General features: G+C 43.8%; 3 protein-coding genes across 3 annotated transcripts in view; 1 reads left to right on the plus strand and 2 right to left on the minus strand.

Annotated features, from left to right (window-relative positions):
• The window catches only part of LOC126567795 (protein transport protein Sec31A), a 64,814-nt gene that overhangs the window by 7,752 nt on the left and 42,885 nt on the right, over positions 1-14,177 (plus strand). The window contains exon 8 of the mRNA XM_050224096.1: positions 5-206. Within this exon, the coding sequence (XP_050080053.1) occupies positions 5-193 (189 nt within the window). The 3' untranslated portion in view covers positions 194-206. The remainder of the gene's footprint in view (positions 1-4; positions 207-14,177) is intronic.
• On the minus strand, positions 1,958-2,984 carry LOC126568420 (bcl-2-related ovarian killer protein-like). Its single transcript, XM_050224892.1, has 2 exons — positions 2,784-2,984; positions 1,958-2,597 (listed from the first exon to the last, which is right to left on the minus strand). The coding sequence occupies exons 1-2, from the start codon at positions 2,982-2,984 to the stop codon at positions 1,971-1,973; spliced, it is 828 nt and encodes a 275-aa protein (XP_050080849.1). The 3' UTR covers positions 1,958-1,970.
• LOC126568573 (bcl-2-related ovarian killer protein-like) lies at positions 4,462-5,662 on the minus strand. Its single transcript, XM_050225071.1, has 3 exons — positions 5,087-5,662; positions 4,710-5,018; positions 4,462-4,620 (listed from the first exon to the last, which is right to left on the minus strand). The coding sequence occupies exons 1-3, from the start codon at positions 5,651-5,653 to the stop codon at positions 4,468-4,470; spliced, it is 1,029 nt and encodes a 342-aa protein (XP_050081028.1). The 5' UTR covers positions 5,654-5,662; the 3' UTR covers positions 4,462-4,467.

Here is a 14,177-nt window from a genome sequence, read left to right on the forward strand (position 1 = left end):
CCAGCTCTCGCAAAACACACTCAACTCGCTGAACCAACTGGTGGCCCTGATACAGGCCGGCGACTACGCCAACGGTATCGGACTCCACACGCAGATGGTATCCGGGCCGGACTTTTCCCAGATCGCCAGCTTCATGCCGGGCATTAAGGTGCTACTCCAGTCGGCCATGCAGCTGCAAGTGTACCTACGATAAAATGGCGACCGTTGTTGAGGGCCGGTTTATTGCAGGTTGTTTACTGAGTGCTGCATTTTGTGTGATGCACGTGTTTCGTCCTAAATGTTCCAACCGTCTCTTGGTTTATTAACGCGTCAGTTTAAACTCGTGTGACGGACACGAGTTTAACTAGTTCATCATTGAACAGGAAGAAAAAATAGAGGAATGATATAAATTGTAGTAGTTAAATACGTGTATAATCCCGTGCTATTACTTAGGTTTTGTTTTTTTGATAACGAAATGAATAAACCTATCTATTTACATTGCTATGATTTAATATAAAAGAATATATAGCTACAACGTACAAGTCTCGTTACAAAGTTAGCTTTTTGTTTATTAAGCTACCGAAACTAGAAACTAAAATGGTTAAGATGCGTGCTGATAAAATTAAATGGCTCTTTAGCAACTGTAGACGCGCCTGTCTCGTGTGTCTCGTTGGCTCTAATTATTGTCGCTAATTGTCGCTATCGTTTTGGATGATAATATCGATCACGAAGCAATTAGCGGCTTGCACGCGTGTTAGATGATCTTGTTGGTGGAGCTAACAAATTGATTGTCGTTCATTAGCAACAGTGTGGGAAGGGCTTGTGATGCTTGAAGGGATCTTTTTTTTTTTTTATTTTAAAACTAAGGAGAATTTAATTTACAAAGTACCAACTGTTACTTTGAGAATAGCGCCATTGTTTGTGATAGAAATCAAGGGTCTTGGGGATGGAATTTTGGTAACAACGGTCATTAGTGAGCTCCAAAATATCCAGAATCGGTTTCGGGTAGTAGGTCGGGTCTGGAATTTAATTTGGGATCAGAAACGATTTCGAAACGGAGACGATGTTGGAAAAGATAAATTTTTTAGCCTTAGTCGTCAGGAAATGAGTTTAAATACTCAAGTTTTTCACTCAGAAATATCATTAATCGTACGGCAAAGATTCTAAATGGTTGTTCCTCACATGTTTTGTCAGTCAGAATTTCTTCAAATCAACTGATAATTTGATTCAAACAGGGGAAATTCCATGATGGGGTGCAGCGAGTATCGTATGCATTTCCCTGTATCTGTATGAAAAATCGTTCTAATTATTTAAATCATTTGAATATTTTCAGAAGGGATATTAGATATCAAAGAGTTAATAGTGCTTCTAAATCTATTTAACTATTGCTTCCATTCTGTAGGATGTTCAGATGGTAAAGAAGGTCACAACTAAACAATCTTTATAACAATCACTGCTTGCACGTTAAACGTTTAGCAGTAAATCAATATTTGCTTTGTATATTTATTGCATTCTACGCCCTTCCTACATACATATTTAGAAGCTCGCGTGTGTGTGAGCCTATAGAAGAAATTTTTAGAAGGATTTAACTCAGCTTACAAGCTCAGGTAGCATGAAACAAAAGGAAAAAAGGACATGAAAATCTAAAAAAGAAAGCAAATTAAATAAGAAACACACACACGCGCACGATAAAGAAGTAGAACTAATTATAAATAAAACTAAACCAAACACATTAACACATATTTGCACGCACTAGTTTAGCTCTAATGATCCCATTTTCCCTGGATATTCCCCGATTTGGCCTCCCGCGTTAGCTATTAGGGTTTGTGTGTGTTTTTTTGCCGTTAGTACTACCGGTAGAAGGATGAAGGGATATTCTAAAGGGCTTTCTTATAAAAGACAGACTGGATAGTATCAGCGGAATGGTGTCTAAAACAAAACATTCAATTAACATTAAAGCGGTAAGGAATGAAAGCTGCTAGAGTTTTAGTTTAGTTGGTGGGTGATCGGTTCGGTTCGATGTAGCTGCTACCGATCACCCGTAGGAACAGTGACACGACGTAAATCACGACGAGCGTCAGCGCGGTTATGCTAAGCCACCCGGTGACGGTTATTTCCGGCTGCGGTGGGTGCACGTGATCCTGCAGTCCAAGCCATCCGCCACGCTCCACCAACCAACCGCTCAGATCCTCTTCGATCACGTCCGCCGTGCCCTCGATCAGCTGCTGCAGATAGTCGGCATGATCCTGCCGAACGCAGTCCACGGCTAGCCCACCCGCAATGGCAAACAGCGAGATTACCTTGCCCCACGTGATGCCACTCTTGAACAGATCCTTCGCAACCACGTGCAGCAGATAGCCGACCGTGTCCGGTTCCGTCAGCTCGCCCCACGGTTCGTTCGAGATCTGTCGGCTAACGTTTGTGTATAGGCGCGGATGCATCCGTTCGAGCTCTTCACCCATCCCGTTCAGTATGGGGAGTGCTTCCCGTACCACCACACCGCCCCCGACCGCTGCACAGTGCTCCATCGAGTTACGCAATCGCTGCAGGATCTTCCGGTTGAGCAGTCCGGATCGTTTTAACCGGCCGCGTATGTACTCACCGCAAAGACATTTGCCCTGGAAAAGAAAGTGTGGGTGGGTGGAGGGAGGAGAAGTGAGTAATGAGAGCGAAACACGCACACACACGCACACACAGGGTGATTAACACCTTCCGCCGTTGTTGTTGTCTCCTCGGTACGCAAACAACCTTGAAAGGGCGCCATGATGGCGGACCCGCAGCTGATGCTCTCACTCTCCACTCACCTGATTGATAACGTCCTGGCTGGTGGTGAGATGGTGAATCGGGTTCCGTTTGTTGGACCAGCCGACCACATTGGCACTGCCACCGATCGTGGTCGATCCGATCGCGGAAGCAGCAGCAACGGCAGCAACCACTATCGGTGATCGTGGTGATCGTTGGGAAGGATGCTGCAACCCACTTCCCGCCGCGGAAATGGACGACATTTCGCTCAAGAAGATGCTGGACAACACTAACAACGACGACGACGGCGGTGGTGCCGTTCGGTCATCCCGTGATTGATGCACACAGGCGCACGGTTCTGTGAGGGAGAAAAAACCACGCACGCGCTGGAAAGTGGCCAGAATTGTTGGTACCGTAATTGGAATCCACAACACACACGGTTAAAGGTTACCTTCTAAAAAACAAAGGAAAACGATATGAAACGAGAACTGTTTAGTGAACTAGCAGCGAGTTCTGTGTACATTCGCCGATGATAATCAAACTCTTGATGATCGAGTGTCGGAAAAACAGCAGTGGGTGTGGGTGGGGGGTGGTTGAATGGGGGTCATCCGACCACTTGTCGGATGTTTTCGCCCGTTTGACATACGTATGGATGCGTTTGTATGCAAGTGCGGCTTGTGTGCAATTTACTGCCCAACGGCCAAAACGTTTGTATGGAAGATCAACCTTCATAACGAGCTAACCAGCTGCAGAGCATGGTGCTTAATAAGAAAATGGCTGTGATTTAGTTAATTTATAATGCAAACTTCGATACGACATAAAACAAAGGAAGAAAGGCTAGACATAATTAGTATTGTGTAAAGTAATTCTTTTAAAAGAGGAGAGGTCAACTGCTTCACTAACATGTGTGAAAGGTGAGGCCTTCCAGTAGCTCCTCGCTCACTGAGGGAGAAGAGCTTGAAGAGTGCGAAGAGCTGCCTCGTGAGGACGGAGAGCTCGAAGAGGGCTAGGAGCTATTTCGCGAGGGCGAACAGCTACTTATTGTGAGGGAGAAGAGCACAGAGGAGCCGAATAGGTCCAAAAGGGCGAAGAGCTACCTCTTGTGGGTGAAGAGCTCGAAAAGGACAAACAGCTGTGAGTGAGTGAGAATGAGGACCAAGTGAAAACGAAGAGCTCTCACCTCAGTTCATTGAGATGAGGCATCCCGGTAGCTCTCGAACCCACTACCCAACACTATGACATAACCGTTGAGCACAGGAGTTGAATATCGTTCAGTATGTATATAAACAATAGAACAATGAACATAAATGAGAAGGATCCTTTTTGGAGATCAGGGATCATTCAGAACGATCTCCACAGTTAATTCATTTCACGGTTATTTTATAGGCAAGTGACAAAGATTCTTTATCAATTCCGTTTCTATTGTGGATGATTGAAGGTGGGAGATTCGGAAAGAATCTTGACTGTTTTGTTTTTAATGCTCAATAATACAGTAAGGGCTTGATAGCCTTTACAGAACGGGGGAACGGCCCGGGTGGGATTGGAAGCTCGGTCCTGCCGTGTGAAGCCTTTAAGACTTATTAGTTTCTAATACGGCCGGCTTGGTCCAGACAGTTTTGGTTCATGATGGACGGTTCTAAAGGATTTCTGGTTGAAGGGTCTTATTGAAAGGCCTACAGGATATCAGGGAGATCTTGCCTTTTTTTCTCACTATAAATAATTCAACTCCAAAGCAGATATTCAAAATTAAGAGAATATATTTGGAAATAAATACAATCCTAGCGTCTTTAACAGAAAGACAAACATAAATAGTCCTATCACACAGCTTGCTCCTACTAGACACCGTACGGTGAACGTGATCTCTTCCGGCGGTGGTCGCACCTTGTTCGCTAGACCGATCTGTGTGCCAAATGGCCAAAAAGGAAGAAAAAGGTCGTAAAATCGTAAAATTATTTTCCTACAAATCTTCCAGCTCCACCTCTACTCACCCAACCACCGTTTTCTGAGATCCAGGTGACTAGCTCATCCTCAATCACGTCCGCCACACCCTCGACCAGCTTGGGTAGATAGTCCGGATGTCCCTGCCGCACGCAATCCACCGAAAGGCCGCCAGCGATGGCAAACAGTGATACCACCTTGCCCCATGTAATGTCCGCCTTGAAGAGATCCCGTGCAATGGCACTTAGGAGTACTGGAGCCGTTTCGGGTGTTTTGAGCTCGCCGCGCCCGAAGCGTGTCAGTTGCCGTGCAATGCCGTTGTAGATGCGTGGATACATCCTTTCCAGTTCCTCGCCCACCTGGAGAAATGGTTGTCCTTCTTAAACTAAGACCTCAAAAGCTCGAGGAACGTCGACGTTTTACTTACACTCAATAAGGCCGGAAACACTTCCCGCACGACATGGATCGAAGGTGTTCCGACGATACTGCGGATGCGCTGTAGCCCTAGCTTACGATTAAACACACCGGATCGCTTCAACCGACACCGGATGTACTGGCCGCACAAGCATTTGCCCTGTGTGATGATGTCCTGGGAGGGTAGTACCGGTTGCTTCCAGCCGATCGTACTCGAGAGCTTTCGCGTGACCACATCACTCACATTACTGAGCCGTCTCCGTGCGGATAGGCCAGTGCTGGAGGCGGACAGGGATGTACCACCACCCATACCATCACGGTGGCCAATTTCCGGAAATCCTAGCAAAGCTGTTGAGTGTAGGTTGGCAGGGAAGCTAAACTTGCGTCGTGTGAGAATTGGAGCGCTGAGTCGATCCATCGACGGCAGGTTCGGTGTGAGGGAGCCACCACGCTCCCCATGGCCGAGACGGCTGCTCCCGGTCGCTAGGTTGTCACTGCTGAGGGATAACCGTCCCGGTACCAGCCCGGTTCCATTGTTGCTGGGATGTTCTACTTTTAGAAGGCCGCTGCTAGACGACATGACGTCACTCTGCCGAAAGGAGGAATAAATAGAAGAAGAAAATATATTAAGATGATTGAACTGATAGACATAAAAAAAAGGGAAGAGAAGAACCTATCAAAATGTGCCAACACGTGGTGACACCCAACGAACCCGGATCTTTGCAAAAAAGGGCCGCCTGTTGTACAGGGCAGACTCACTCAACGATCAAGAATGGCATACGAGAAGGCAGAAAAAAAGGAGTTATTCGAACACAGCGCGCTACACAATCTGACCGACAGCTTGTCGATTGATTGATCAGAGAAAATCAGAGATTCTCAGTAGTACTCTCGATCAACGCAACGCGCAGCATCAGGGCGCGCGAAACTAAAAGGCAAAAAAAAAGGAGAATATGACGAACACGCGCCCCGGCTTTGCCATATTTGACGCCTGACAAGACTACGGACACGATACGGCAAACAGAGAACATGGAGCTAAGAAAAGGGGTGATGGGAACCGATCTTCCGTCGTTTTGGGGAGTGTCATCGATGGCGAGCTTTCGCGCCGACGTAACATAAAAGCATGGAGGTAAAGGAAGGTGAGGTAGTACAAACATAACCGTCCCGTCCGAAGAGTCTTGTTGAGCGAGTTCCCAGCTCGTGTTTGATCGGTCGTTGAAGTCGTTTCGATCGCGGTTGCTGCTGCTGTTGTGAATACTTTGTCCCAATTGGAAGATCGATCGGTTTAGCGGTAAACCCTTCGATGTGAAGGTACCATTTACTTGGGTAGAATACAGTAGCAAGATGAAACTACTCTTAAGGGTCGAGGATTAAGACAGCTTATGGTTTAATGGATAGTTTAACGTCTTAATGGACTGATATCGTCTACTGAAGCTTACCCTACTGAACTTACACTCTTGGCATGCAAGAAGCTTCTATGTTTAGGATCTCCGGCGAAGGGTTTTGGAAATTTTGAAGATCATGTTTAAAACAATAGGACAGTAATTCGATGCTAGTTGGATTATTCAATTAATTATTTCTCTATTAATTACTTCAAAGCAATGTAATCATTGCTTCAAAACGTTTTACTAATTGACTCATCTTCTAGTCAGCAGTTAGCGTTCTAAAAGTTGAAATGCTATTACCAACGATTGGAACACTTTGTCAGTTTGTTAGGGATAGTTATCAATCAATTAGAGATAGTTAAACTTAACTAACGATGACGAGGGCCAGTAACTTGTGAAAAAAGAGAAAAACTCCTTAAATGTTGGAAGAAAAATGCCAGCAAAATTTGATATCCAATTGATGTCTAAAGATGGACCTTTGTTCGTGTTCCGCCTCACAGATATGTTGGTGTATGCCCGACTACGTGTAATCTTCTTCTTCTTATTCTTCTTGGTCTGCTTAAGGTTGAGCACATCGAGCTAACATGGTCAGGTCTCCAATCTGTTCCCAAGAAATTCGGTTTAGCATTCGTTCTTCCACGACTGTAACCTACCTCCGACAGGTTCCTGATTGATTTTAAGTCCGGCAACGTTACCATCGTATCCTTTAGTCCCTGGCTATCTCATATCTGCACTACCAAACGGCGAAGCTAGCTCTTCGTTCCTTTTATTTTAAGTTATGAACGTACCAAGGAAGCAGAACTCGTCTACCACCTCCAGATCGTCGTCGTAAACTGATACTCTGCTTCCGAGACGTGCTCTATCATGGTCATAATCAGCACTATACATCCTCCGGCAAACAGGTATGATGTCTTGGTCAGATTGATCCTCAATCCAATCTTACTGGCTTCCCGTTTCAGCCGGGTGTTCGCCTCGTACACCGCTACAGTTGCCTGTCCGGTGATGCCATCCGCGAAGCCAATAAATTGGAGAGATCAGGTGAAAATCGTGTCCCGGATGTCAAAGCTCGCGTTTCGCCATGACGCCTTCTAGAGCGTTAGTGAACAACAAACAGGAGAGTCCGTATCTCACCGGACAAAGGGACCAACGATCTCGACACATGATTCTTGACTTAGCGACCTACTATGGATTGTCAGTCCTTGTTGGTCAGAAGCAATTTCAGTACTCCAACAGTAGATACTTCTTGACACAATGTCCTCATCAGTCCTCAAATGTCCTCAACGATATTATGGTAGCGTCATGAGAATGACATCAGGCAGCTTTTTAACATGCTTCTCTTAGATATGGATCGTGATATGATTCTTGCAGCAAGACAACTTCTGACTGTCAACTATTTAATATGTCTTATAAGCTTAAGAAGGTCCGGCCTGGTGGTAGAAGCAGAAGTATCGGTCTGCATACGGCATGACCGGGAAACGAACTGACTGACCTTCTAAGTATGTGGTATCGATAAGTCTAGTAAATCATTTCATGGTCGACCTGGCCTAGTAAGCCTTTTAGCCTTAGGTTTAGGTCTAAAAAATTTCATTGAGTGTTGATCCCATCACTAATGTATTTCCTATTGTACACATTCAATTGTACACCGAAGAGTTAAACACCTCACTCGCAATGCTGAAGGAAAAAGGGCGGCGACTCGATCGGTGGAAGGGAAAGTTTTACGATTTGCACAATACCATAATTGTGACCACCGATCGAGACGACGGTACACGGTGTACCGTGTCGGTGTATTACCGCTGAGCGATACCGTAAATTGTTGTTTGTTTACTGGCACGTACACCCCGGTGGCATGGTTCGACCGTACAGACATCCCCGTAAAACAACTCGCATTCGAACATGATTGGGACATGAATTCCGAGCCTTCTTTCGAACGTTGGACCGCTGACGAAGATGATGGAATGGCATTCGATGAAGATATCCAGCACTTTTGAGGTTGTGCGCGTTGTGGTTTTTTGGTCTTTTATTTGTGCAACTCCAGTGCTTGATCGATCGGGGCTGTGCGAATTAATTTGCGTATTTTTAGGAGCGAAATAAAATCGCAAAGAACTGAGGTTAAAAAAGTATTTATTGAACACATTCCGTTGCGTGATTATACGAAACAGGTATCGCGAAAGAAAAGCGACATCAAAAAAACTTTATTTTGATTGGTTCTGACACAAAATTTATGTAAATTACCCCGTTGAGATCGAGTCGGGGGCCCACCCAATCGTTCCGGCTGGTACAAACGTCAAGTGAAAGGTAAAGCCTTGCATGTGCAGTAAGGAGTCGAATTTCATTGCGCGCAGCTGAGAAAGTGATTCCGATCCGAAAAGATCGGTTCTCGATGCACCGAGGTAATTGAGTTGCTTTCGGTAGAATAGAAGGTGTCTGGGAAGGTGATACGCTCGGTGGAGTGTGATCGTAGGTAAAGTAAGTGTGCTGGTAGTAAATTCGATGCACCTTTTTGTCGATTGTGGCGGTAAAAGTCAATCAAAAGGTGATATTATGAACGAAGGGATTTTGATTGGTGATCGCAAGGACAGTTAAATTTTCTTCTCGTTGTTTTTGGAACTTCAGGATCGGGATAAAACATGGCAGAACAACAATATTCTGTTCGCTGGTCAGGTCTTTCCGCAACAGGGTGCAGAGATCTTACACAAGATTTGTTGTTTGCATAGTCCTTTGTGGACTCTTTTTCACGCTGCCTTACTATCAGTCTAAGTGTCAACTGCTTGGACAGGACTTACCCTCTCATCAGCTTCCCTCTTGTTTGATTGTATTGACGCTCCCCAACCGTCCATTGCGTTGTTAGCACGGATACGTGGATCTACTGGCAGGAAAAAGCTTATTCGTCTGATCCAAGTAGATTTGACGACGTAGCAAGGAACTGCACGAGAGTTCGGGATCGGTCATCACTTCGCATGATCTACCCACCAACGAGGGATGCTTCATCCAGGCATCAGCATAAAGTAGAATTTCTTTTGGAGGAAGATCGTTGACAAACAAAGAAAAACGAAGCGAACTGAGCACGCTTCCTTGTGAAACCCCAGACTAGACTTCGAAGCAGTTGAAGAAAAAGTCCTCCACTCTGACTGCTGTAACTCCTACAGTAAAGAACAGATTTGAGCCATGAAAGACATAATTCACAATTCCTTCATGATAATGTTGAGAATTTCTATCCTTCTACAGGACGATCGATCCTAAATTAAAATAAAATCACAAAGTAGCGTTTTTGCTCCTACATTTTCCGTCTATGAGAATTTCAAAATGTGCCCTCTAACGTCTCTTTTCCCTGTTAAAATTTTCATTATATTACTAGAAAACGCCCAAAGTAGCTTTCAAATGTTAACGCTTGGTTTAGCTTCAGAAGCTTTAACTCAAACTAGAATCGATCAGACAGCCGTGACAGATTGTGACAAACAAGATTGAAATGAATCAAAATACTTTTATCTCAATTCAAAATAAAAGTTTTCTTAATTTATTTTTCCCCACTTGATGGTGTTCCATTTCCGCACACGAAGTATAAAATCAATTTTGTTCCCTTATTTTTCACACACCGTCACATTGCATCGCCATAAACATAAAACATTAAACCCCCTTCGATCGTTCACCCAGTAACTGTTTTGTCGCTATTAAAAATCAACTAAAACACGCTGGAAATGCGTGGGAAATGGAAAAAATCCTTTTTGGGGGGCCGGCCTGAAACCGAACCAAGCTCGTTCGATCGTGCAATTTAAATCCAGCCTGCCCCTCCCGGGGTCCTTTGCCGGTTGCCCACAAAACCATCCAACGCTCTTCATCAGCGATAAAGATGTAATTAAAACAATTCCCGTTCGAAAGCAGTGCAGTGTCTACACACTGTCGAAACGGCCTGACGGGATGGCAAGCAGTGGGCCGTTGATCGCTTGCGTACCCATAAAAACAAGCACATGGCCCGCCCCTGACGAAGGATGCGTGAAAATTGAAATGTTTTGTATTTTTTTACAAAACCACCACTTTCCCGCCCAGTCTTGCGCTCTAGTGCCTTGAGGGCAATTAATGTGCATCAGATTTGTACGACGCCTTGCTTTACTCACTCGCCGCCCGGCCGATGGCGGTGATGAGAGGCTGCCCGGGGATACGATGCGGTACAACGGGCCCGATACGTCCCAAGAACATGCGATCATGCGACTGATCGTGTGTTTGTAAAGCGCATTTTTGCATTTCAAGATTGTTGTAGAGATAGCCGACCTGGGGCGGAACTCGATGGGAAGGAATGTGGGCAAAGTGTGATCGTCCTTTTTTCTCGCGCATTCTCTCTCTATCTCTGCTGTCTGATCGTTATTACAGATAAGCTGAAACCACGGTGGGTATGTTAGAAAATGTAAATGGGTGGAAAAACATGGGTGGTTTTGCATACTTCAATCGCGGGGCGGTGACTTACACAAAGAAGATCATATTTTGCATTATTAATATTTGTTGAATAAAAGGAAAAAAAAACAACATGAAAAGTGAAGTCATGCGAATAAGAAAGTAGCTATATTTAGAAGAACAAATTGTGTTTAATCGTCTTTTAAAAAAGCTTACATATTCGGACTAAAATTCATGACTCTATATTCCTGTTAAAGTACTAAAGTAAAAATTGGTAAATGGACTCGATACTTTAGATCAACCATGGTAGAACAGCTGAGCACAAATATTGAGGTATATGATGTGGGTGGGTACACAGTAGACAACAGCTCTAAATGATATTTTTATTGTAGCTTTTCTGAAGACGCCAGAAGTATTAAGACAAAAAGACGAGATGTTCAGAGTATTAGTCTCAGGGGCAGATTTTGCCCTTCTGAGGCCCTAAGTAGAAATGGTTTTGGAGCCCTTTGGGGAGCGGGATAGATGAGGAGTCTTGACCCGGGGGTTTGAGGAGGGAGAGGGTCTGCTATTGACACATCCTCATCTTTATCTTTCGAGGCCCCTTCATCCTTCATAATAAAAAGTGGTGACCTGATTCCCTTGCACAGGAGATTCCCAAACCCGTAAGGCCCCATGATCGGTGAAGTTCCTCTCTCCGGTGAGACCCCTCTCCCTTCTTGGTCGGCGAGGCATTCCTTAGCTCGGGGTCCCTTTCGAGATCCGCCTCTGTCTAGTACTCTTCTAAGAATACATTGATGAGAATCATACATATTTTAATGATAGCCATTGTAAAATCTTTAAAGAATTCGATCCTGGCGATCTGGATCAGCTTTTCTTCTGTTTGTTTATATGTTCCTTCCTTTCTTCTGATGCTTTGTCATGATGGGAATGCATCACTCTCTGTAGTGCTATAATAATCCACTTCTTTTCTGTTTCAGATGGTTCAAGCCATTTTATGACCATCTTAATTTCAATACCTCCAAGAATTCCCTCCCGTCTCTTATTTTTCAGTCTTTTGTCCCTTAATGCTCCTCCAACTTTGGGCGTACGATTGTGCTTAGGTTGTTTTGATGGTAAAAATTAAAGGTAGTAGTTTTAACTTTTATTTAAATTAATTAGAGTTAATTTTTTTATTGTATTTATTTATTCATTTTAGTATGACGGCTCTAAGCAGTATTGAAAACACCACTTGTTACATGTTTGAAAAAATGTTGTTTGTAACACAGTCATCACAAACAACATTTTTTTGTAACATGTAACAGGTTGGCTGATAAGTCCCCGGTCTAACAAAGAAAAACACATTTTTTTGTCAAAATTCGTTTTTATTATTCAACATAGTTCCCTTCAAGAGCGATACAACGATTATAACGACCTTCCAATTTTTTGATACCATTTTGGTAGTACTCCTTCGGTTTTGCCTCAAAATAGGCCTCAGTTTCGGCGACCACCTCTTCATTGCAGCCAAATTTTTTCCCTGCGAGCATCCTTTTGGGGTCTGAGAACAAGAAAAAGTCGCTGGTGGCCAGATCTGGAGAATACGGTGGGTGGGGAAGCAATTCGAAGCCCAATTCATGAATTTTTGCCATCGTTCACAATGACTTGTGGCACGGTGCGTTGTCTTGGAGGAACAACACTTTTTTCTTCTTCGTTCTTTTTTCGTTCGTCAAGCAACCAAAAGTTGCTTGACAAAAGACGCTCTGTCTCACAAACTAATTGACATACAGACGTCAAATTTTGACACGAATCATTTGAAGGTTGGTGCTATATAAAAATAATATGCATTTAATACTAGCGGCGCATTCTATGTGTCAGACCGGGGACTTATCAGCCAACCTGTTAACAAGACATTTCATTTGCTTTATTTCGGGCATGCTCGGTTAGAATTATAATAAATAAAAAAATAAATAAATTAACTCATTGCTAGCATAGGATTGCTTTATGATGTTAATAAGGCATTTGTAACGTGATCCATGGTGTGGTAATGGAGACGAAAGCGGTGCTGATTTTTACACGGCAGATTTGGAGTTCAATTCCCTGTCGAATCGTTCCCAAGTAGTGTGAGGGCTGACTATCCAAGTACGGAGTATCAACACTTCTAGTAATAAGCCATTAGGTAGAGAACGCACCCTTGTAGGCCAATGAAGATTTTATTTAGCATTCAATTCATCAGACATAGCGACAATTGTTTGCTTTCAAATTAAAGCAGCTACTACCAGCTACACAAACAAACTAATTATCCTTTTTTCCCATGCGATGCGTGTGGTAAGCAGCGAGGATGCAAATAACACGCCGACCGTGACCCGGTGGCGATATGTTTATTTTGCGGCTCATCGCACACAAACATCGCACTGGGCTGTAATTATAGCATTATTAAGATTTTATCACATTTTAAAAATGTTTTACTACTGCAGTCGGGTTCCGTTATCTTGCCTTATTAATCTTGCACACCCTGTAAAGGATGGATGAAATAGTGAGGCACCGAGAGGATGAGTTCAATTTTTGGTGTCGTTTTACCTCTAGTGTTACTGAACGCATGTATAGATTAAAGCACTCGTTAATAAGAAACGAGGCTCCATGGAGAGAGATAGGAAGAGCCCTAGGTAAAAGCACCTCGTGGTCTGCAAGTTGGAGCTTTTTTTCACCTTTTCTAACCTTCCTTTTACACCATCAAGACCGTCTAAAGTGTGCAGAAAAAAAAGGTAAAATAAAACGTACAATTGAATTGTAACTTCAACCCGTGCGAGTCAGCTTTTTTTTACACAACCACTTGCACCCATTGCAGCCGCTCGTATCTTAATCGAACATCCATTAGTGTCGGCTGGAGGTGAAAAATGACCGGTTTGGGCCCTTTACAAAAAACAAACATACAGCACAAAAAAAGTTAACAGTGGAATCGAGTGGAAAAGCTGGCGAAAGGCAATTACAAGCGGGCTCGAGCGCTGACTCTAGCGTAACCTGGACCGGTAATTGGTGTCCAAGTGTGTGCGTGTGAGTCGTTTGATAGTGATCGATTGGGATGAAACAAAAAAACACTGGAAGGATTTCCACGTCAAAAACCAGGAGGAAAAAGGGTCCGTGACCGTGGATGATAAAAAGGGGTGCAATTTATAAATGTGTTTGATTGTGGAATCGATTATTTTAAAACGCGCTTTTATTTCCTCTTTGCTTGAGCGACGTTGTGCGGGATTGAATGGTAAAATAAAAATGAGAACAGGAAAGTAGGTTTAATGTCACGTAAAATCTAATTTACCGTCAAAAAAACGGGAAGGAAACAATTCACACCTCATCACGAATTTT

The sequence above is a fragment of the Anopheles maculipalpis genome, chromosome 2RL (genome assembly GCF_943734695.1).
Source record: "Anopheles maculipalpis chromosome 2RL, idAnoMacuDA_375_x, whole genome shotgun sequence".
Lineage (NCBI taxonomy): Eukaryota > Metazoa > Arthropoda > Insecta > Diptera > Culicidae > Anopheles > Anopheles maculipalpis.